The 24,525-nt window shown below is 36.9% G+C and overlaps 1 protein-coding gene across 2 annotated transcripts in view; it reads left to right on the top strand.

The window, feature by feature from the left end:
- The window catches only part of Slain2 (SLAIN motif family member 2), a 53,776-nt gene that overhangs the window by 19,918 nt on the left and 9,333 nt on the right, over positions 1-24,525 (top strand). The window contains exons 3-7 of one of the 2 annotated variants that reach the window (XM_051198432.1): positions 5,481-5,645; positions 10,672-10,833; positions 12,922-13,281; positions 13,752-13,889; positions 21,420-21,497. In XM_051198432.1, coding sequence (XP_051054389.1) covers positions 5,481-5,645; positions 10,672-10,833; positions 12,922-13,281; positions 13,752-13,889; positions 21,420-21,497 — 903 coding nt within the window. The remainder of the gene's footprint in view (positions 1-5,480; positions 5,646-10,671; positions 10,834-12,921; positions 13,282-13,751; positions 13,890-21,419; positions 21,498-24,525) is intronic. The other variant, XM_051198433.1, reaches the window with a different exon arrangement.

Below are 24,525 nucleotides of genomic sequence, written 5' to 3'. Positions count from 1 at the left end.
GGCAATTCTTGGCTTGATAGCCTTTCTGAATCTTACTGTATACCATCATGAAGGCTGGATTCATGTAATAACAATTTTTAAAAGTCTTAGTGTCACCTATAATTTTGGAGATTATGAATTTTAATTTTTCTAATAATGACCTAAAATCGTTTCTAAAATGAAAAATGTTTCTCTTGCATTATCTAAAATTATCCTACATACCACACTTTGGTAAATGGATTGTGCTAAAGTATACTCGTAGAGGCCCAAATGGTACTACCTCCTCACTAGAGAACTTGATTGTTTGGCTCCTATGAGCTCACATCCCTCATCCCAATGAAGAAATGATAATATATGTGAAAGAGTCTAGCACAGTGCCTGTTATTCATTTCCCTTCCTTCTCAGATGTTGCTTATCTTTTTTGTACTTAATATTTTAATTGCCTTTATACTCTTTTAACAGCATTCATTTAAACCTTACAAAGTGTGTGTGTGTGTGTGTGTGTGTGTGTGTGTGTGTGTGTGTTGCGCGCGCGCGTGCATGTGTGCACGCTTCCAGACAGGATTTGTCTTTGTAATGGCCCTGACTATCCTGGAACTCATTCTTTAGACCAGGCTGGTCTGGAACTCACAAGAGATCCACCTGGTTTTACCACTGCAATGCTGGGATTAAAGGCATATACCACCATCGCCTGGCTCCCAGTCCTCCCTTTAAAAAAAAAAAAAATTATTTGTGTATATGAGTGCTCTATTTGCATGTATGCCTGCATGACAAAGAGGTCAGCAGATAGAACAGGGCATCTGATTCCATTATAGGTGGTTGTGAGCCATCATGTGATTGTTGGCTATTGAGCTCAGTACCACTAGAAGAGCATCCAGTGCTCTTAACCACTAAACCATCTCTCCAGCCCTATCTTGGTCTCTTTTAAAACTCACTATTTATGAAGTAGGAATTATAAAGCATGATAAGTTATTCTGAAGTTTTCTTTTCCTTTTTTGTATATATGTGTATTTGTATGTGTTATTCATGAGGGTGTGTGTGCATGTGTATTGGTACAGGCGTGTGTGTGTGTGCGTGCGTGTGTGTGTGTGTGTGTGTGTGTGTGTGTGTGTGTGTGTGTGTAAGCCAAAGATTGTCATTGGGTTGGCTTAGTTAGGGTATCTATTGCTGTGATAAAACATCATGCCAAAAGCAGCTTGGGGAGGAAAGGGTTTCTTTCAGCTTATAGTTCCCATCACCAAGGGAAGTAGGGCAGGAACCTGGAGGTAGGAGCTGATGTGTAGGCCATGGAGAAATACTGGTTGCTGGCTTGCTCAACCTTTCTTGCAAGCCAGCCCAGGGGTAGCATCCTTTATAGTGAGCTGAGCCTTCCCACATCAATCATCAGTCAAGAAAATTATCACAAGCCAATCTGGTAGGGGCACTTTGTCATCTGAGGTTCCCAGTTGCAAACGACTTCAGCCTGTGTGAAGTTGACATAAAAACTAGTCAGTGCTATGTTTTCCTCAGTTGCTGTCCACCTTAGATTTTGAGTCACGGTTTCTCAATGAAGCTTAGAGCTCACTGAGGCAGCTCTATTGGCTGGCAACACAGCTCAAGGGTCTGTCTCTCTCCACCTGCTCCAGCACTAGGTTTGCAGATGGATCCTGCTGTGCTCAGGGTTTTGTGAGTGCTGGGAATCTGAGTTCAGGTCCTTGTGCTTAAAGACACTTAAAAATTAGAGAAACAGTCTTTGTGTATGAGTATATGAATAATAGGTGTTCATGTGTAGGTGCTCACAGAGACAGGAACAAGGCATTAGATCCCCTGAAACTAAAATTATCCGTGTGGGTGCTAGGAACTGAACCATGGTTCTCTTCCTGCAACCTGCCCCTGACTTGTTTTTAGTTATATTTGTGGTTAAAAATTTCTGCTTTGGCTTTATTATAGACATGTGTGTTCTTTGGTTAGCATTCAAGCTAAAAGTGATAAAGAAAACAGAGGGAAGACTAGGTGAACAGTTAACCTGGCATGCAATAAGAAATGGTTGTTACGTGCTGCCGAGTCTGCATCTTTTCATCTCTGTAAAGAAGCCCCTTTGGAAAAACAAATAGAATTATAATTATTCTCTGGAACTTGATTTCCCTTATATTCAGTCTGTGATTGAGTGAAATAAATTGCTATAAATCTGTAGACAATCTGAAATAACTAAATTTTAGTCAGATGATATTATTAGACATTAAGAGTGTTCTAGGAGGATGAGGAAATGAGTCAGTACGTAAGAACATGGTCTGCACCAACCATAAGGACTTGAGTTCCAGTTCCCATTACTCCTGTAAAAAGTACAGCATGCCATGCATGTACCTGAACTCAGAGTTGTAAGGTAGAAATGGGAGGATTTCTGGGGGTTGTTGGCTAGTATCAGGTTCAATGAGAGACCTGGTCTCAAAGGAATAAAGCAGAAACTGGTAGGACATCCCTTGTCTTTGTTTCCCCTGTATACATGCACTGGCACATGTCCATATAGGACACACATGCATACATACACAAGCATAGCACCCAGGGAGTTGTGAACAATATGTGAATGAGTAGGAAGGAGTGGTTTGAATTTGGCTTGCAGGCTATGATTCTCCAGATAACGGTTTAAAACAGAGTGGGAACATTTGCCAGTTACTAATTACCAACCTAGATTTGTGAGCTGAAAGCAAAGCTGCTGGATCTCAAAAATAGCAATTTTAAATGAAGGGTTGTTTTATTATAACAAGGGTATTAAAGACTATAAGAGAGCTAGGAGGTGGGTGGTATGTGTCTGCAATTCTAATATGTGCTGAAGTAGGAAGACTTGAGTTCAAAGCCATCCTGGATTGTACATCAAGTTTAAAACAAACCTTGGCTACAGTGAAATGAGACTTCCACATCCATCATAGCTTAGTCCTGGGAACATGATTGACATTTACATGGGTGTTTAGCTATTATCCCCCCCCCCACTTTGTCTTTTCAGTTTTTTTTTTCTTATAAATGTTTGGCTTTAGCTTGCCTTATTTTTGGGGGGGGGGTACAACTTTGAGTTTTTAATGGAGACTTAATTGCAAAATCTTGATTGAAGAATGGACAGCTGTGTCAAATATGATTGTACAGAAAGGGTTGCCAGCAAAGGCCCCCTCTGAAATAGGGGGCTTAATCTATAAGATAAAATAGGCTTAAAAAAAAATCTTTAAGGCTGGGCGTTGGTGGCGCACGCCTTTAATCCCAGCACTCCGGAGGCAGAAGCAGGCAGATCTCTGTGAGTTGAAGGCCAGCCTGGTCTACAGAGCAAGTTCCAGGACAGGCTCCAGGCTCCAAAGCAATACAGAGAAACCCTAACTTGAAAAACAAACAAACAAAAAAGGGGGAAGGTAATGTAATGTTAGTTTCTGAGACTGACCTGGAAGAAGAAAAGTTCCGATTTCTATTGCTTGAGCTGGGAGAGGTAAGAACTATGTATAAAGTCAGAATATATTTAACATGGGGAAGTTGTGAGTGATAAAGGGATAAATAATGTGAGAGATAAAACAGAAGAAAGCATCCGTAGTGATTTCTAAGTTTTACATTTGTATGGCAGGACAAATGGTACCTGTTGTCTCAGTTACTTTCCTATTGCTGTGAAGAGGTGCTGTGACCAAGGCAATTTACAAAGGCATTTCATTGGAAGCTTGTCATGGTGGGGACGTAGCAGCAGGCACACATGACCCAGGAGCAGAAACTGAGACTTTATATCGTACCTGAAAGTTGGAGGCAAAAAGAAAGATAACTGAAATGGCGTGGGCTTTTGAAACCTCAAAGCCCACCTCCAGTGATACACCTCCAGCAAGGCTACACCTCCTAATCCTTCCTAAACAGTTCCAACAACTGGGGACCAAGTATTCAAACATATGAGTATATATAGAGGCCATTCTTACTCAAACTACCACACCAGTCTGAAAGAAGGACCTCCTGTGATTCCCTAGGAGAAACTGCTTCTAGAAGGAAGGTCATGAATTGGATTTGGTATGCTGAGTGGAAGATAGATACATTGAATACCCATGGGGAGGAATTCGGATTAGAACTCAGAGGAAAACCTAAGACTGAAAACAAATATGGGACTCTGGCATATTGATGTTCATTAATGTTGTAAATGTTTGACATTTCATAGGAGTACAGCATGCTGGTGATTAGTAAGCAAGTAAAGTATAATAAAGTAGAGGAAATCTAAATTAGCAGTTTTCTTCTGCTCGGGTTGACATTTCTGTCATCATGCTGCATAGTAAGTAGCACATAACAAATATGTACAAGATGTCGTATCTCACGTAATCTAATTAGACAGAAAAAGTACACAGAAGATTCCTTCCCAAATCACTGTTCTGTCAGTAGGCAAACCAGAACTTCAGCCATCCTATTTCTTTTTCTTTATTATCTTTACAATTTTAATGTCTGTCCCTTTTTTCTTTTGTTCATTCTGTTTTTTTCAGTCACTGTTTATTACCTAGTCTGGTCCTTTCATCAGATTTTCTGCTACCTTTCCTCTGATATGATTGGGACACAGTGCTCTTTGCTCAAAAAAGAAAAAAAAAAAAAATCCCTTATGAAGAGATGCCTTCCTCTCTTGGGGGGGGGGGGCAGTGGGAGGTGGAGAGGTGCCTTGGTCCAGCCTCAATGAGATGTTGGGACAGACTTAGCAGACTTCCTAGAGAAGGCCTTACCCTCTCTGAAGAGCAGATGGAAGGTAGGGGTAGTGGGAGAAGAGGAGGGAAGGGGGAACTGGGATTGGAATGTAAAACATGAGTTAATTAAAAAAAACAAAACAAAAAAAACCAAAAACAACTCCTGAAGCTTTAACATCATTACTAAATAGATTTCAGACTTCTAGACTTCTGGGTGTGGTATTTCATGACTTCCATTAAATGTGGTGTGTGTGTGTGTGTGTGTGTGTGTGTGTCTTTTACAATGAAATTCATGTTTGTTGACTGGATTGTAGGTACCTTACTAGTAGCTACCACTGAAGAAAATTGTCTTAGCATCCCCCATCAACTATTAACTGCATAGAATCCCCAAAGACTTCCCAGCCTCTCTTTTGTCCATTATAGGATGTTACAGCTAAGTCTCATGGAGAGCTCTTGTAGCAGCCATGTTATGCTTGGGAATCAGCATGTCCACATCCCCCTGCTCCCAGCTCTTAGGCTCTTTCCCCGCCCCCTTCTTCCATGACCCCTAAGCTTTGTGTGTGTGTGTGGGGGGGGGTGATATAGATGTCTTATTTGTGGCTTAAGCACTCAACAATCACTTATTCTCAGCATTTGGACCAGTTACAAGTCTAGTTACTGCTGACTACTGTGAAAAGGTTCTCTAACAAAGCTGACAGCAGCTCTACGGACATGAACATAGTGATATAAAAGGCAGTTTAACAGGTCCATCCTGTCCTTCATGAATCTTTGCTAAGAAACTTTTTTGAAATGTTAAACTTTTCCCACTTACTAAATTTGATTTTTCTCTCTTCATTAATGCAGCTCTCAAGAGGCAAAATTTATACAATAATCCTTTCAACTCTATGAGTTATACAAGTCCTTATAGCCCAAATGCCAGTAGCCCTTACAGCAGCGGTTTCAATTCTCCGTCCTCAACACCAGTGCGACCTCCTATAGTCAAGCAGCTTATACTTCCTGGAAATTCAGGTAAGGAGTGGCTTTACCTAATGCTCAGAAAGGAACAATTCATCCTAGGTTTAGGCTCATTTTGTTTAGGAAACCCTGAAACACTAAGAGAGACTCTCTTGGATGTGCTGTTTATGCTAGTTCCTCTACTGAGTGCTGAGGGCACCAAGTTAAGTCAGTGGCTATGCATTCTCTGCATATCATTTTCTTTGCATTGTACCTAAATGTGGCTTTTAAATTAGTACTTAAATCTGGTTAAATTAAGCAGAACTACACACTTGATTCTTTTAACCAATAAAACCGCATTTATATCCTGTTAGAGTTGTAAAATCTACAGACCTGTTTTTAAAAGAGTTTTAGTGAGCATGGTACTACAGTTAAATCATAGCATATGATTTAATATGATTAATGTGCATATGGCCCATCTGTGCCAAGGGCAGTAGGTGCTGTAAAAGACAGGAGGAGGACAGACTGCTGTGACTTGCATGTCTCTTCTGTTCCTGTTCTGCTACTGACACTTTTCTTGAGTAGCTTAGTCTTTGCTAACTTACTGCCTTCTTATATACCTCTAAGTGTAGCTTTCCTCGAAACTGTGTGATGTATAGTTGTGAATTTGTGCATGTGTGTGCATTACATGGGGAGTCCACAGGTTGACATCAGGTGTCTCTTCCTTTTATTTTCCACCTTAGTTTTGAAATAGGGTCTGACCTGTTTATAAATAGGTTTCTGAGCTCCAGAAACCCACCTGCCCATCAGGCCCTTGTGCTGGTTTATAGACTCTGCTGCCCCTAAGTGGTATAATCAGCAATAGGATCTGACCTTTAACCTCTAAGAGGCAACCAAGAGCAACAGCAATTATTTTGGGAGTCACTTGAATTACCCTGACCAATCATTTGAAAGGAAGTTTCTTGTACCTGGTACTGGAATTTTGTTAGTTTTTGGTTCCTGTAAGGGAACATTGTTAGCTTAAGTGGCAAAACTTCCTTTATCAAATAACCTTGGTGTTGTCTGCCCTCCCTTTCTTCTTCTGTATTGATGTCCCTCCCCATGCCTAGTTGGAGCCCTTCTTCTCCATTTTTCCCTCTGTGTATCATCTTTCATTCCCATCTCTAGAACTCCCCGTACCCATGGTTCCATTATACTTTACTGATTTTTCTCAGTGACTCCATGTTTCACATCTGAAGCTTTGGAACCAGGAATGGCAGATGGGAAAACATGTACCATTTGTCACTCAGGGTCTGAGTTACCTCACTCAATATGTGAATCTTTTCTAGGGCCAGATATTTACCTGAAAATTTCATTTTTATAGCTGTATAGTAACCCATTATATATATGTACCACATTTTCATTATTCATTCACCAGCTGAAGGACATTTAGGTTGTTTCATTTCCTGGCTCTTGTGCATAGGGCAGCAATGAACATAGCTGAGCAAGTTTTGCAGAGTAAAATGTTAAGTCCTTTGGGCATAGGCCAAGGAATGATATGGCTGAATCATATAGTAGATTTAATTTTAGTTTTTGAGGATTATCCATACTGATTTTCAAAGTGGCTGCACCCTCAAATTTATACTCCCACCAAGAGTGACTGAGGATTCCTCTCTTTATCCATGATTTTGCCTGTATTTGTTATGTTTTGTTGATCTTAGTCATTCTGAATGGGGTAAGATGAAATCTCAAACTTATTTTAAATTTGTCTTTCCCTGATTGCTAAGGATAATGAATATTTTTTGAGATATTGTTTAGCCATTTTGATTCTTTTTATTATGAGCACTCTGTTCAAATGCCTAGCCCATGTTTTAATTGGGTCATGTATTTCCTTCATTCTGATTTTTGAGTTCTTTGTATGTCCTGAATATTTAATCTTCTATCATGAATGGCTGGCAGAGATTTTCTCCCATTCTATAGGGTTCTTCTTGCCTTTTTTTTTTTTGTTTGTTTGTTTTTTGTTTGTTTGTTTGTTTTTGTTTTTTTGTTTTTTAGCTCTACAGGAACTCTAGTTTCTTTTGTTGAGGTTTGCTTGCTTATTTGTTTTTGAAGTGTTTTTGAAACAGGCTCTCTATGCAGCCCAGCTGTCCTGGACCTCAAGGCTGACCTTGAACTCACAGAGATCCACTTGCTTCTGCTTCACAAGTGCTGGGATTAAAGGCATGTGTTACAATGCCCCGCTTACTTTTTAGTTTTATAAGGTCCCATTTGTCAATTGTTGGCCTCAGTTGCTGGACAGAAGGGTCCTATACAAAAAGTTCTTTCCTACACTTTCAGCTTGTAGGATATTGCCTATGTTTTCTTGTAGCAGTTTTAGTATTTCGGGTTTCAAATTGAGGTCTTTGATCTACTACTAACTAGTTTTTGTATGGGATGATAGATAAATGTCTACTTTCATTCTTCTGTGTCTGGACATCTTGTTTTCCCAGCACCAGCTGTTAAAAGATGCTGTCTTTTCTCCTGCATGTGTGTTTTCCTCTTTGTCAAATATCAGATGGCTGTTGTTATGAATAGTCATGTTTGAGTCTTCTATTTTATTCTGTTGGTCTGCACATCTGGTTTATTGTATTGTCTTTATTATTTTTAATATAGCTCTACTGTACCTTGAAGTCTGGAATGGCAACCCATTCAGTATTACTCTTTTCGTTTAGGGTTACTTAGGCTATTCAGGGTCTTTTCTGGTTCTATATGAATTTTAGGATAGGTTCCTCTTTCTGTTAAGGATGTTGTGGGTATTTTGGTTTGTATTTTATTGTTGGATCTGTAATTGCTTTTAGTAGGATAGCTATTTTTACCATAAGAATTTAACTGATCCATGAACATAGTGTCTTTCTCAGTTTCATTCACAAATATGAAGGTTTTTGTTGTGCAAGTTTGTCACCTCCTTGAATAAGTTTGTTTGAATATTTTATTGTTTTAATGCTTGTGTGAATGGGAGTGTGTCCATGACATCTTTCTTAATATGTTTGTTGCTGGTATATAGAAAGGCTACTCCTTTTTATAAATTTATTTTGTCCCTGGTCAGTTTGCTGAAATTATTAATTGTAGAAGTTTTCTGGTCAAAATTTTTGGGATCTCTTATATATAATGTCATATTATCTGCAAATAGGAATATATTTAACTTCTTATTTATATCATTCTAATTTCCTTCTCTTGCCTATTGCCTTATTGCTTTGGCTAGTTCACAGGTTGAGCTTGTGGACTTCTCTCTTTGCTTTTGTGTCCAGTGGGATTGATAATCTGGCCAGTGCAGGAAATGTATGATCTGAGCTAGGTAAAAGTGGTAGATGAGCTGTGTAATTGACCTTGCAAAGATGGTCTCCAAACCATGGGTCTGGAACCAGGGCTCTTGAGTGTGGAAATGGCAGCAGGCAGAAAAGGATGAGAGAGGAAAGGAGGGTCAAAACTGGCTCTCCAGAGAGTAGGTTACTGATCTGGAAGTACACCTGTGGTGTGGAGGTGGCTTCAGACAGAAGGGTAAAGATGGGGGGATAGGAAAGGGATTCGGCTACTTATTGGTTAAGATGGTTCCCAGACAAAGAGAGCTCTCAGGCATGTCTAGAACTATGCTGTGTAGAGTTGACTATAATGGTGAAAATTTTGGGGAAACTAGATGGGCATGATATAGTATATGCCTGAGGCAGGAGGATTAGAAGTTTGAGGCTAGCCTAGTCTGCATAGCAAGTTCAAGGATCATTTATATTACAAAGTAAAACCTGTGCTTAAAAAAAAAAACATACATACATACATACATACATATATACATACATACATACATACATACATACATACAAGCTACAGGGCTGGAGAAATGGCTCAGCAGTTAAGACTGCTCTTCCAGAGGACCCTTGTTGAATTCTCGGCACCCACATGGCGTCTCACAGTTGTTTGTAACACCAGTTCTAAGGGACCCTACACCTTCTCCTAGACATACATAAAGACAAAACACTAATGCACATAAAATAAAAATAAATAACAATAAAAAATTTTAAAGCTACAAAGTATGGTAGGTAAATCAGTCTGTATTAAACACATTAGTGGGAGTGTTGAGCTTTTATTGCTTCTTCAGAGAAACAGGTCACCATGAAGAGTGTTCCTTGAGATACATGCTAGGTTCCTGCTGCTAGTGTATATTCCCTGTCCTGCACAGTTTTCTGTCCTTTTGGTTTAGGCGATAGAGTACTTTTTTAAAAATCTACTCATTTTCTTTAAAAAATCTACTCATCTCTTGTACTTCACTGCCAAACATCACAACATCCTGGATCCCCATTTCTAATTTGGTAAGCATGACATCATGCAGGACAAATTAACCGAGTGTCTTTTTTTTTTTTTTTTTTTTTTTTTTTTTTGGTTGGTTGGTTCTTAAATGTCTAAGAAATCTACTTTTTTCAAATTAGTTTTGTTTAGGAAAGTAAATTTTTTCTTCAAGGAAAAGATTGCTGTGCTAATGGCTGAATTTGAGAAAACATTTACTTACAGAATGGCTTTCCTGAGTATCGTGCAAAAGATGAAAGCCTCTAACCCAGTGGTTTTCAACCTGTGGATTGTGACTGCTTTGGGCAGCAGTTCTCAACCTATTGGTTGTGACTCTTTTGTGGGGGTCTTCTAAGACCATCGAAAACATGGATATTTACATTACAATTTATAACAGTAACAATATTACAGCTATGAAGTAGCAGTGAAGCTAATTTTATGGTTGGGGTCACCACAACATAAGGAACTATATTAAAGGGTCACAGCATTAGGAAGGGTGAGAACCACTGATCTACCCTGTAGTTGCTGAATCAGCTGCTTTTCAGGCACTGGATGAAAGTTATAGTTATGGGAAATGAGATGAGTTATACTTAAAAGATGTTTTGTATTTGTGACAAAGTATGCAAAGGAGTCTGGGTAACCCTTCTCCCTAATGAGGTCAGTTTCTAATTTCACTTTTTGAGAGTTTTATACATGTAAACGGCAGAATAAAAACTGAATCAAAGGATGAAATTATTTGGCTACTTGCAACAGTTATTTAACTCAGCTTTTCTCTTACCAAGGTTTGATGTGTTTTCCTTTTCTAAAGGTAACTTCAAAAGTTCATCAGATAGAAATCCTCCACTCAGCCCTCAATCCTCTATAGATAGTGAGTTAAGTGCTTCAGAATTAGATGAAGATTCAATTGGATCCAACTATAAGCTAAATGATGTAACTGATGTGCAGATTCTAGCCCGGATGCAGGAAGAAAGTAAGTTTTAATTGTTGAAAGTTGGGATTTTTGTTAATACACAAGTTTGTTGTATATACTAAATTTATTGTATGTATTTTAAAGTATTAAAAATATGGTGAAAGTATAAATGTTGAGGTAGACGTTTCATTAGTATTTGCTTTTAAGTCTTATTTTATATTAAGACAACTTTGCAGTTGGAAGGACACAGAAAGGCATATTTGGCTCGGCTCCTATGAATGGTATTCATACCCTGTACAGTCTGTATTGGCTCTTAGCATTGTAATTATTACTCTGTGTCTTTTAGTGTGTATTTAATGGCCCCCAAGGGAGACTTTTTACCTTTTCATTTACTACACTTTGAAATTGTAATACCATAGTTATAGTGTACACCTGTCTAAGTACTATAAGAGCCCCAAACTACTATGTTATCTAATGTCTTTGTTGCCTCTGGCACCCCTAAAATATACACAGACAAAAATTTTTCGTACTTTTTGAGGATGTATACCCTGGCTCTTCGAATGCAAGAATGTGGTTGTGGTGCTATTCTTGTTACACAGTAAACTACAATGTGATCCCTGTAACCTTTTCAGTGAATTACATGTCAAGAGTCTGGACAGTGGCTGAGCATCTGGAGTGTTGCTAAAACTTTAAGAGCGTTTGGTTGCACCGTGTGCATGATGTGTCTTGTCAAATATGTTGTGGGAAACTGCAGAATGTTTCTTAGTCTACTGAATCATTTCCACTTTAGTATGACCCCCCCCCTTAGAAAAAATGAAGAGCTTCATGCTGCCTGGATTCATTAGCCCAAAACCCTAGTGGCACAATACAGTTTTCTTTGACTTTTATCTCTCTCACGGAGTTGGCAGTGGAGTCATAAGAGGCTGGAAAGAGAATGCTGCCTAATTCCACACCATAGAATAAACTCAGTTTTTACTTTGGATGCTGATTTCTCTGGAGAGCTCAGCAAACTATTTATTTACTGTAGCTTTGGTAACAAAAAGAAATTTTAACTTTATTCTAATTTAGTAGTTCTTGTAAGACATTCACACACAAAAATATTTCTTTTCAGAGTAAATAAAAAGTTGTTACCAAACACCCATGCTACGTACTTGAAAATATCTTCCTTCCCTCCTTTTTTTAGTTTTACACCATGGCTCTTCTAATATTTGTATATAATATTAAAAATTAGAATTACATATTTGGTCAATTACATACCTGGTCAAGTGTCTTAGTTTTTACAGTGAAAAGTACAAAATCCTTGGTGACTTGCTCAAAGCTCTCTTTTGTTACTGGAGAGGATGCATTGGGCTCTGACTTCCATTTCTAAAACAATGTTCTCTATTGCTTTGCTGACTTCTCTTATTGCTATTTGCTGTAGCTAGACAATAAGTAACTCAGTTACTACTGCACTTCCCAGGCCTACAGGGCTACATAAACCTAGAAGTTCTAAGGACTTGGAGGAGTTACTTGTTCTTTATTTTGTAGTTTATGGAGATTTACCCTGTGTGTCCTCTTCACTGAACTACTTCTCCAAGAAGTTGTGGCCTTAAAAGATGCTTTAGCTCTCACCCCTTCAATAGCAGTTTCTGTGCATAAGGAAATGGCATAAAGGTCTATTCTGACTGTAAGATCCTTTCTAGTGGGTGCCAGTAGCTAGCAGTACTTGCTGTCGATGTACTTAGATTCCTTCCTCTCCCATTATAACTTTAAAAGTTTGTTTGCTAACTAATATATTCTGTTTATTGCCTACATAATAGTTCTCCCTCAGAGTTTCTTCAATCCAAGTTTGGGTTTCTTCTGTGTTTAGAGTAGAGCTGGTTTTTTGTTTGTTGGTTTTAATTTATAGCTTTATCTTCTTAGACTCTAGATTCAAGAAGTTTTGAACTTAAACAAATACTACATTTTCATTCAGTTTAAAAATAACTTTGAGATGTAGTTTATATATCTTTATATAGAAGGATGTCTAGAAGTAGAAAAGGAATTTTTCTTTGTACTTTACACCCTAAATTGAATTTCTCAATAGTAATCATTTACTTAAATTTTTAAAATTATTTGAATGTCTGAAAATACAATCAAAGAAATTAATAATGCTTTCATTGTTGCTAGGTCTCCGGCAAGAATATGCAGCCACCACCTCTCGACGCAGTTCTGGTTCATCTTGCAATTCTACAAGGCGGGGCACTTTTAGTGATCAAGAACTGGATGCACAGAGCTTGGATGATGAAGATGATAGTATGCACCATGCAGTATACCCCGCTGTTAACAGGTTTTCTCCATCACCACGCAATTCACCCCGACCATCTCCCAAGCAGTCACCTCGAAATTCACCTCGTTCGCGATCTCCTGCCCGGGGAATAGAATACAGTAGAGTGTCCCCACAACCCATGATTAGCCGTTTACAGCAACCTCGCCTTTCCCTCCAAGGCCATCCCACAGATTTACAGACAAGCAATGTTAAAAATGAAGGTAAAATAGCAGACTTTGGGGAATAAGATGTCCATATTTTAGAGTAAAAGGAATGCATTATTCCCCACATTTTTTTTTTAAGTAGTCAAGTTTAACATTTTATTAATGTATACATGAGGAGAAAGTGAATTTAACTTTATTAAACTAAGTACCTGCCAGTTACTAATGTGATTTCCAAGCCAACTACAGGGCTAAGTGGACATGTGGATTTTTAAGGGATTTGCTTTATTTTACTCATGGGGTAACCTTTATTTCTTTAGATTTGATTATATAATTTATAGTTTCTTTAAGGGTGCTGTTATTTCATCCATTTATATAGCCTCTGGGTTTTTTTTTTTTTTGCATTTCCTGTTACTTCTACATAGAGTACAGAAAAAAATGTTTAAATATATCATTTTAAATTATACTTAATATCTGAGAGAATGGTTTGATTTTTATTATTAATTTATTTAAAATCTCATTTTTTTTAGAAAAACTTAGACGCAGTCTTCCAAACCTTTCCCGAACATCAAACACGCCAGTTGACTCTGTGAAAAGCAGTAGAAGCGACTCCAATTTTCAAGTGCCAAATGGAGGAGTCCCTCGGATGCAGCCTCAGGCTTCAGCCAGTAAGTCCATCCATCCCAACACTTTGAAATGTCATTCAGGGACAGGAAATGAAAACTATACAAGCTGATTTTGTACTGAATAACTATAGTAAACCATTGTCACAATATGATTCTGTATGGCCAGTGAGTTGGCTCAGCCGATAAAGGCACTTGTTGGCAAGCCAGCAACCTGAATTAGATACCTGGAACTCACATGGTAGAAAAGGAAAACTGATGTCTAACCTCTATACCTGTCCTCAGTGGATGCAGCACTCCTACCTGCCAGTAACTAAATACAGATTTTTAAATAGAAAATCGAGTAAAACTAAAAGATAATATTGTGGTAAAATTTAAAAATTGCTTCTTTATAAAATACTTAATTCTAACCAGTTTTTATAATTGCATGACACTCTCTGTGGTTTCAACTTCCTCTTGCCAAAGATCACCTTTGTTTTGTTTTTTGTTTTTTAGTTTTGAGACAGGTTCTCTCTGAATAGCCCTGGCTGTCCTTGAACTCACAATGTAGATCAAGCTGGCCTTTAATTCACAGAGATCCTCCTGTCTCTGCCCCCCCACATGATGGGATTAAAAGTGTATACCACTATTCCAAGTTCATATTTTAATATGTAATACTGTGTAATTTAAGGGTCTTAAGGAATATATGTATTGTGCTACCATAGAATTGCCTGTATTTAACATAATTATTGTTACAAAATAAAAAGTCAAGCATTTATTACAAATAAGTATTGAATACAAAAAAATTCTAAGTCTGTTTTTAAAAGGGATTGGCTTTGCTTTTATTTATAGAAGTAAGCAGTCGCTACCCAAGTCTATGTCCTATAAAATAGATTTTCTTTAAAAATCTTCGTTTTTAAACTTTCTAGAGCTGGAGAATTAACTCATTGATAATACTTGATGAATGTGTATGATGCCCTGGATTTTATCCCTACTGTCACAAAAGTCAAACAAAATTAAAGTTTACTATTAAATAGTTTAGGCTATATCATAATAAAGGTAATTGGTTGTTCAATAATACAGTCTATTAAATCTATAACAAAACTGAACTTGTGGCTTTTCTTCACAAAAGTCTTTTATAAGGATTTGTACAATCTCACTTAATATCTGCATCTGTCCTATGAAGTTTTTAGTTTTCATTTGATTAATCTCTATGTCTGCCAAGGATACATTTGTAAATAGTATAATATTTAACCAATGTAAATGTCAGATTAATATGTATTCCTAATTTGACTTGTAATATAGATTAAAATTTGAGGTAATAAGTTATCAAAACTATCACTTTTTAAGAATTGATAACATTTATTTATTTAAATTGTTTGGGGAATTAACTATTGCATTAAATCTGAACTCAAATAGATTAAACAAATTTGAGATCTGGCCTGTTAGTTCATGCCTTTAACTCCAGCACTCAGGAGGCAGAGTAAGCAAGCAGATCTGAGTTCAAAGCCCACCAGGTCTACAGAGCAAGACCCAGATGCATGCTGACTGTAATTTTTTTTTATTTTTTATTTATTTATTTATTTTTTTTTTGGCGACTAGGAATGTGACAGGTCTTTCTTCATGGAGGTAATTTTTTTTTTCCAATCTTTAGTTGTAATGTTAGCCTTTATTTTGTGACAAGAAGTATTGTGACAAGGCATTTCTACTCTAGCATGATATAGATTCCTTAAAAGCTATTTAGATTGTTCAGTATTTTACATAAAAATGATGAGATTTTGGGGAAGGAAATAGTACTGGAACCTAAAAAGCCCCCGGAAGTTTTTTCATAGAGCATTAACAAAAGCAGTAATGAGCTTCCAGACGTAACAGCTGTCGCAGTACAACCACACCAGTTCTCAACAAATAAAATGAATAGTGTCAGGGATAATTTAATGGAAAGAAAGGAGTAAGACAGATGAATGTTAACAGAGGCACACGCGGCATAAACAGTGCTAACTTCTAAGTCAAGTTGGCCAAACAGAGCCCAAGTAAGACATACAGGAATGGCTGCACACTAGCAACAGTGCATGTGCACTGCATACAAGAAGGGCTGTGGTTTGAAACATTTGCTGCTTACTAACCAAGGTAAGCTCATGCCTACCTTGTTATATATACTTGGGTATATATAATCAAACCAATCAAGGGGTCTGGGATGATGCCTTTTCAGCTAAGAATACTGGGTACACTTGCAGAGGACCCAAGTTAAATTCCCAGATTCCACATGACCACTCATGACCATTTGTAACTCCAGTCTCAGGCTTCCAGTGACCACTTAGTGTCCATGAGCACTAGATACATACACAATGCACAGATAATCCATGCAGGCAAAACAGCCACACACACAAAACTAAGTTGAAGAAAAATAACAAGCCAATCTAAAATGAACTGTTGGAATTACTTCCATATACTCTATAAATAACTACCAATTGTTATACATCTTAATAAGTGGCAGGTTAGTGTTCAAATTGTGTTGATCCAGCTCAAGAATGTGTAGTCCCCTGTAGAGACTTGTCATATCTGTCGTTTATTACTAAGGCACAAAGATCATACAGAAATATTTCTTTTTTTTCTGTGTTTGAGACTACAATTTAAAGCACTCTGGAAAATTGTTGCTCAGGATTTATATACCTTATTCTACTGGGCAGAGCTAAAAATTTTTTGTACAAATAAACATTTAAATTCCACTTACTGAAGAGTTGGTACTATTTTTTTAAGTGTTATTTGATAACTCATTGTGGCAGTAATAATTGGTATAGGAAACAAATTCACAAAACTTTAAAAATGAATTTAAAAGTAGAATTTGACCTTTTTTATCTTTGAAATAGAGAATGTTAGGTTTTATGTCTTTAAACCCACAGTTGACTTGAGACATGATAACTTCTTGTTTCTGGGGGCTTACCCCTCACCTGATACCAAGAAACAACCTACAGTGTTAATGTGACATGAAATAGAGTTTTAAATACTGCATAACCCTCACAGGCATTACAGCCATGCTTTTTATATCATTTCTACACAGAGTTGAAACACTTATATTTCACCTTCAAGCATGCTTTCATATTTTGTTTAATTACTAAGACCTGGATTTTTAAAAACTCTACAGCCTCTTGTGTGATAAAACCAGCTCTGCCTAAATCTTCCCTCATCCCATTACTTGAACTGTTTTAGTATCCTAAAACTTTATGATAATGAACAGATAGATTGGGAACCTGGGACTAAAATACTGTATCTTTTAACAGATATTAATAGAAAAATGTATATTAAAGTTCTTTATAATTACCTACCTTTTCTAGCAATAAAATTGCCATTATATAGTCACATTATTATCCTAGAATTGTTTTTCATTTCTTCCTAGTAGTTGATAATTAAGGAAAAGGTATAGGGAAAACAATGTTTTTCGGGATATTAGTTTATTATGTGGAAAATTATGTGCAGTTTTACAAAGCTGCAGTTCAGCATTTGGTAGAAATTATATAGACAGAAGAGTTGGATCATCATCCTTTTTAAAACTCTATATACTGGCTGGACAGGGTGGCACACGCCTTTAATCCCAGCACTTGGGAGGGAGAGGCAGGTGGATCGCTTGAGTTTGAAACCAGCCTGGTCTACAAAGTGAGTTAGGCTACACAGAGAAACCCCTGTCTTGAAAAACAACAACAACAAAAACTGTATATATTTGTTCTTTCTTACATTTATAGCTACAATAATACTTACTAATAATTAAAAATGTCCACAAAAGCACTACACAAATGTATTTGGAAAATAGAAAATCCAGAATATTAACAAACTTAAAACTCAGTTTTAAGTATACTCTATAGAAATATAGATTTTTGTTTAAAGTTAATATATCACAAATTTTTAAGTTATATATTTACTTGGTTTTTATATATCTTTAACAAAACATGTGAAATTGTGCTTTATATATAGTTAATGTAATATAAATTATAATTTTTACTTTAATATATACTATCAAAGTAGATTTAGAAGTATATATAAAAGTATAATAGCAGTTTTATGTATTTTATATAAGGAATTGGTACATTTCACTATAAACTTCAGTTATTAGTCTCATAGATGTTTCATTTTGTTTTAAGTAATTCCTTCTTCAGCTATGAGTGGTAAAGCTTTGGTTCTCCCTTGCTGGTGTGCATGAAGCTAACTTTGCAAGGCTGCTGGTTTCTGCCCACTGGGCCACTTCTTTTGCCAGTCACTATTCTTACATGCTTGTCACTATGCCAGTCACTATTCTTACATGCTTGTTTGCTATGGCTGAATTATTGTGGATGCTGGCATTCAAATGTGGGTATTGTGATAGTGCTACTATATTACCAAATTTTATAGTTGTAAAGTGTGAGTAACTTAAAAAGTTTAAGAAAACCAGAGCATTTTCTTAGTTTATTCAACTGAAGGGAGAGCTTATCAGAGTCAGAATTTTTCAAGAGGACAATAACTTGCTTCCTAACATTACCAGAATATGGGCTTAAGTTTAGAAAAATATAGGAATTACTGGCTTATAAGTGAGGATAAGGAATAGATGAGAATCTCGAGACAATATTTTTTATATTCAAAGTGATTACTATTTTATAATGTCTAGATATTTTTACATGTATTACAGCATTTGAGCTTCACGAATACACATTTATTTTTTTAGAGAGTAAGGTTCTATTGTAATCAAGTTCATTATGCAGGACCACATATCTAAAGTGTGACACAACTAAGACCAAACTGCTCCTTCCCCCAACACCTCCCACTATGATCTGGATTCTGCTCCCAGCCTAATTTGCATGTATACGCCTCTAAGAAAAACACTTTTGGATGGCTCTAATGGGACATTATTTGAGACTGAACTGTAGATAATTTGCCCAATATAGGAACAGCTTCATACAGATACAGAGTATGTCCCAGAGGAGTAGAACCAACACTGTGCTCCACTTTGCTCACCCACAGAAGTGTCTGGGTGGTTGGTAATGTTTGTGTAGCTGGCCTTTGGGGTCCACAAGGAAGGAATTTCTTCGAGTTTTACCTATGACCAAAGTACTAATGGTTATTCTCCAGTTTTGCATTATTTTGAAACACGAGTTAAAAAATATCATATTACATGCAATACTTACATACATAATTGGCTAATATAAGAATAGGCAAACATTTAAGGACTATCAGTTTCATAAATAATACTGGATCAGTTGCCTTAATCAAAAAAAAAATTTAAATGTAGTGATGTAGGCCTTTATCATTGAGCACTTTGATTGAATACATCTTAGTAGAGGCCCCAACTCCTGTTGTAAGTGTCTCACTTGGTTTTTAGGCTTATGCAAGTTTAAGAACCACTTATTTTGGTCACAGCTTTATAACTTTGACTAAAAGTATAATTTATTTAACAGAACAAGTAACAATTAAATCACATTTTTTTACAGTTGTCAGTCACTATGATTATTCAGTAGAAACGACTGAGTATATTTGATAGTCTGAGTGTTGAAGATTTATATGTAAGATGGCCTAGACCTCCCCATAGCCAAAGATGGTAAGCTAAAGCTGCTATAGTAGTGGAGGAAAGACATCAGATGGAGGTCAGATGACCCGAGTTCAGTAACACTGGGACCCACATGGTGGAAGGAGAGAGATGACTCCTGCTAGTTGTCCTCTGACATACATATGCCGTGGCATGCCATATGTGATCATGTACATACACAATTAAGAGTGATGAGATTTAAAAAATATAATGATGTATAGTTTTGGCAACACTAATCCTTTGCTTTAGTGGTCATTTACAACTGAGTCTCCTTCTGTTCTTTAAACACTTGACATGCCCAGTCTCAGCATTCTCTACCATTGCTTCTTCCTTCCTTTGAAATGCCTTCTCCAGATCCCACATATCTTCCTCTCACTCTATTTGGTCTTTGAGCAGATGTCCTCTTTGGAAAGTCTTTATGGAATGGATTGCCTGTGTATAATTGAAACTCCAGTCTTCTTATCCCTTTCCTTTCCTGCTCGCTTCCTAGCTCGTGGTCATCACTACTGGAAGACTATATATTTTCTACTTTATTCTCATTCTCCACTTTCCTAAATATTCCATTGAAATTTTTCTTTTTAAATAATTGCATACGAGTAAGAAAAGTTCATAGCTGGCTACCAAGGCTATTTTTATCCAAGCTTGATACCTAGGATACTCCCGTTTGAATAAATGAAGATGGATGGATGGATGGACGGATGGACGAATGGATGGAAATATGGATGACAGACACATGGACAAATATATAGTTGAATAATATTTGCTGATAGTATCCTATAATTTTGTGGTTATAGGTATAAAATAACTATAAAACTCTCCAGACTTGGAGAAGTTCTCAAATATTTATTTGCCTGACTGTGTTTGAAGTTACATTGGCATCAAACACTGTGTCGCTACAGTAAGGCTTGGAATGCTGTAAAATTAGAAGTCAGCTAGATTTCCTTTTCTATAAGTTGGTTATCTCAGGAAAATAGTGCTTTGGGTTTGCTAGAGATAACAGAATTCTCCTTTTCTCATTGCTGGCACGTCCAGTATCCCTCAACCTCCTGATGATCTTTTGTAGTAGGATGATCTTTTATCCCTACATAGACTTGCAAGGATAGAACCTAGGTGTTTTATTCTTATTTGTTTCATATATATATTCATATTCTAAGAATATAGAAAGTTTGTCTTTCTACAAGTCCTTCAAGACTTGTGGCAATTTAAAGCCAGCTAACTTAGGTGATTGCAATAGGACTGGAGCAGAGTAACTATATATTGCAGTAGTTGGCCCCTCTTCATTCTGCACGGCTCTGAGCTATCTTACATGCCAGTTTTGGAAGTTCCCTTGTAGTTAATAAATAGATTGGAAGTTTGAGAGTGACTTCAGCAGTCCTCTCTGATCATACAACAAAGCAGATGTCCTAATGTGCACACTCACACACAGGTCCGCAGACTAGACATGCCTCTATTCCGCCTGAGGTACACATTAGTTGGATTTTATAGCAAGATAACATTGAATATGTTAAAGCTGCCAGGTTGTGCGAGGACTTGCCTGGTTCTGAGTTTTCTTCTCCTTTTTGAGAATGGAAATTATTGTTTGATTTTGGAGCAATTCGTCTACCAATAATTGCTTTGCCAAAATGTGCTTTTTTTTGCATCAAACAAATACTATGTTTATTTTCTATTCTGTGTGCTGTGCTCATCACTTTTACCCTTCTGTTTGTAATCTTTGCATCTATAGCATGTTTGCTGGTGGCTTCTTTTCTCTTTGATGTTCCAGCCAATTGACATATTAGAGTTTTTTTTTTTTTAAACCTATTTAAAAAAAAAAAAAAAACTAGTTCTAAAAATATGCAATGGCACTAAGATTTCTGCCTCTTTTCTTTTCCAACTCAATGCACGAAGCGTCACTTAAAAAGCCCTGCCCTTGTAGCGTTCTAACATTTTACCTTGATGGTTTCTCTTCCCTGATAACTTTAAATTTCTATTTAGTGTTCAAGTTTACAGAAGCTGTAGCCTTTACCTTGTACTTCCAGCAAATATTACACTTCCTTGTTTTTCAACAGCTTCTCAAAGGCTGAAAAATTTGCCTCGTACTTCCCTCAAAGCCAAACAGTTGCTTCCAACTTCATCTACAAAAAGAGGTAACTACAGCCTCTGCTTGAGTTTAAATTTCAGCAAGTGGTATAGATAAATCTCTCATCTTCTGGATTCCTGAGTCAGTGATGCCTACAGGGCACATTTCAAATTAGTTGGTTGTTTTTGTTTTGCTTAATTAAATAATGCAAATTAATTCCCTGTTGTGTGGATAATTGCAGAAGAAACCTGTTTTCAGAGGTATGTATTGAATTGTTTTGAAAGGATTAAATGATAATTGATCATTTTTCTTGCTAATCTAAAACCAAAGGTTGATATTTCAAATTTATGAGAATTGAACAGATAGGTAATATTAATGTCACATATTCTATCTATTAATGTTTTTCCTCAAATATTGGTCTTTGGATTTACTTATCTGTGGGATAAGATGGGAAGACTTTTGCATTAGAAGTGATTGAAGTTAAGACACAAGTCTTTATGGTAAATGAATACATTTGGAAAACTTATACAGTGGTAACTTTTATAAAAAAAACTGAGTGCACTGGGTGGTGGTGCTGGTGTACACCTTTAATCCCAGCACTCTGGAGGCAGAGGCAGGTGAATCTCTGAGTTTGAGGCCAGTCTGGACTACAGAGTAAGTTCAGGAGTTCAGGACAGGCTCCGAAGCTATAGAGAAACCATATCTTAAAAAAAAAAAAAAAAAAAAAAAAAAAACTAAGTGCTAAAGAAATATATGAAAGTTGGGCTCTAAGCCTAGACAATATCTGTTCCAAAAGATTGAGTGTATTGGTAGAGAACAAAAGAATTAAGAGAAAGCATACAGAATAGACTTGTAGTCAGAGTGTGAACAGATGTCTCAGAATAGGACAGAACAAACAGAAGTGAAGAAAAATACTTCACCTGATGAGAGTAAGAAAAACTTGAGGAAAAAGAAATTTTCATGTTTGATTTTTGTTTTAAATAAAGATACGGTTAGTATGATTGCAAAACAGTGTGTACTTTTAGACAGGTTTAAATGTGTTAGCAGTGATTTAGTATGTGATTGTAAATAATTGGTTTTCAAGATTAGACTCTGTAGGAAAGAGAACAAATAGTAGCATAGGGTCATGCTAGATACTCTATACGTCCCTTGGTACCATAGTCAGGAGTAACATGCTGCATAGACCTTGTCCTCTAGAATAAGGAGGAGATGACTTGGAACATTGTAGAAAGGGATTCTATTATCTAAAAGTTTGCCAGAATGGAAGTAAAGCATAATTAGAATGTATTCTTTGGTGCTGCAATAAGCAATATTGACATCATGATAATATAAATACAACTCAGATTTAAGCAACAATTACAGTATAGCTTTTTAGGCAGAAGCAGAGGGACTCCTAGGAGGTTGAAGGTAGGGAACAGCAAGAAAGGTAGATCACATTTACTCTCTGGGAAAGCCAGTAGCTTAAATCTAAAACTGATGTCTGGGAACAGAGCTCAGAAGTGAAGAGCACTTGCTGATTGTTCTTCCAGAAGACCAGAGCTCAGTTCCCAGCAGCCATTCAGGGAGCTCATAACCACCTGTAGCTCCAGCTCTGGCGATCCCATGCTCTCTTCTAGTCTCCACAGATGCACGCACACATGCATACCTCCACACGGATAAACATAATTAGTCCAAAAAACATCTTTTGTAAGAGTGAAAGCTATTGGCTAAAACCAATGATAACACAAATATTACTAGAAATAACAGAGATAAATATGAAAAAGGCAGCTAAGTAGTTTAGCCAAGAATCTCCTTGCTTTTTGAAGTACTATTCAGAAACGCTAAGTTTTAAATCAGCCTTAGATTCCTAGTGGATGATTGGATATTTGGATATGTGGCCACAGTGAGATATCATGCAGCCCTTTAAAAGGATGAAATCCCATGATTTGTAACAACGTGGATGGACCTTAAGGCTGTTATGTTAGATATAATGAACCAGACACATAGAGAATATTTTAATCATCTTGCTAATGTACAGTCTCAAAGAGTAGAAAGTAAAATAGTGGATATCAGAGATGAAGAGTGAAAAAAAGAAATGGGTGAGGATTGCCAGTGGGTACAAAGTGAACAGGAAACAAGTTATCTAGGGTGGGGGGAATTGAATCCTCTTATTACAAGCAACAAATGTCTGAGATGATGGGTATGCCAACTCCCTTGATATTATCATTACACAGTGAATATATACATGAACAAAAACATTACTTTTGTTTCATAAACATTCTTTTGGGGGGGTTGGGTTTTTTTGTTGTTATTTCTGAGACAAGGTTTTTTTCTGTGTGTAATTCTAACTGTGGGACTCACTGTGCAGGCGAGGCTGTCTTGAAACTCAGAAATCTATGTGCCTTTGCCTCCCTAGTACTAGGGGTTAAAGGCATGTGCCACCATGCCTGTCCATACTATATTTTTAAAAAGGAAAAAGAAATACCTTATGGAATTGTTTGAGAACAATGGGCTTCTTTTCTGAGATGTCCAGAATTAAAAAAAAAAAAAAAAAAAATTATTACTTTCCTCAAGATAGTAAGGCGAGTAAAAACAAATGAACTGGCTAAGGGTATGCTCAGTGGTAGAGAGCTTGTTCACATGTGTCTGTGGGGCTCTTCGTTGATTCTCAGCACTGGAGGAAATATGTAAAAGCAAATTAATTTCAACAGAGTAGCTGGGAAGAGGTATGTGACAATAAGGTGTGTTATCCAAAAAAGCAGGCAAGCACTAGACTACAATAAAAGAAGAGCTGTTGCTCACTTAAATTTTACTTGTCTAGTGCATTGTTTCTACTTTTGTGTCAAGTACCTTTGTGTGGTTTTACATTTGTACTTAAAGATTTAATCTTGTGATTTTTTTGTTAAAAGAACATAACCTTTTAACCAAATTTCTAAAGGATTACATTATTTTTGTGAATCCAAACTCTCAAACTGCAAACTATCTACTTGTACTGACTTAGTAATTTAGGCTTTCGTGTGTTGTGGTGTGGTGTGGGGGTTATCGTTACACCACCCCTTCTTTCTATTAGCTTAGCTGCATGTGATGTTGCATACCTGTAACTCCAACACTTAGAA

The sequence above is a fragment of the Phodopus roborovskii genome, unplaced genomic scaffold (assembly GCF_943737965.1).
Source record: "Phodopus roborovskii unplaced genomic scaffold, PHOROB, whole genome shotgun sequence".
In the NCBI taxonomy this organism is placed as follows: domain Eukaryota; kingdom Metazoa; phylum Chordata; class Mammalia; order Rodentia; family Cricetidae; genus Phodopus; species Phodopus roborovskii.
The sequence above is the reverse complement of the archived record's forward strand: the minus strand, read 5'-3'. Positions and strand labels throughout refer to the sequence as shown.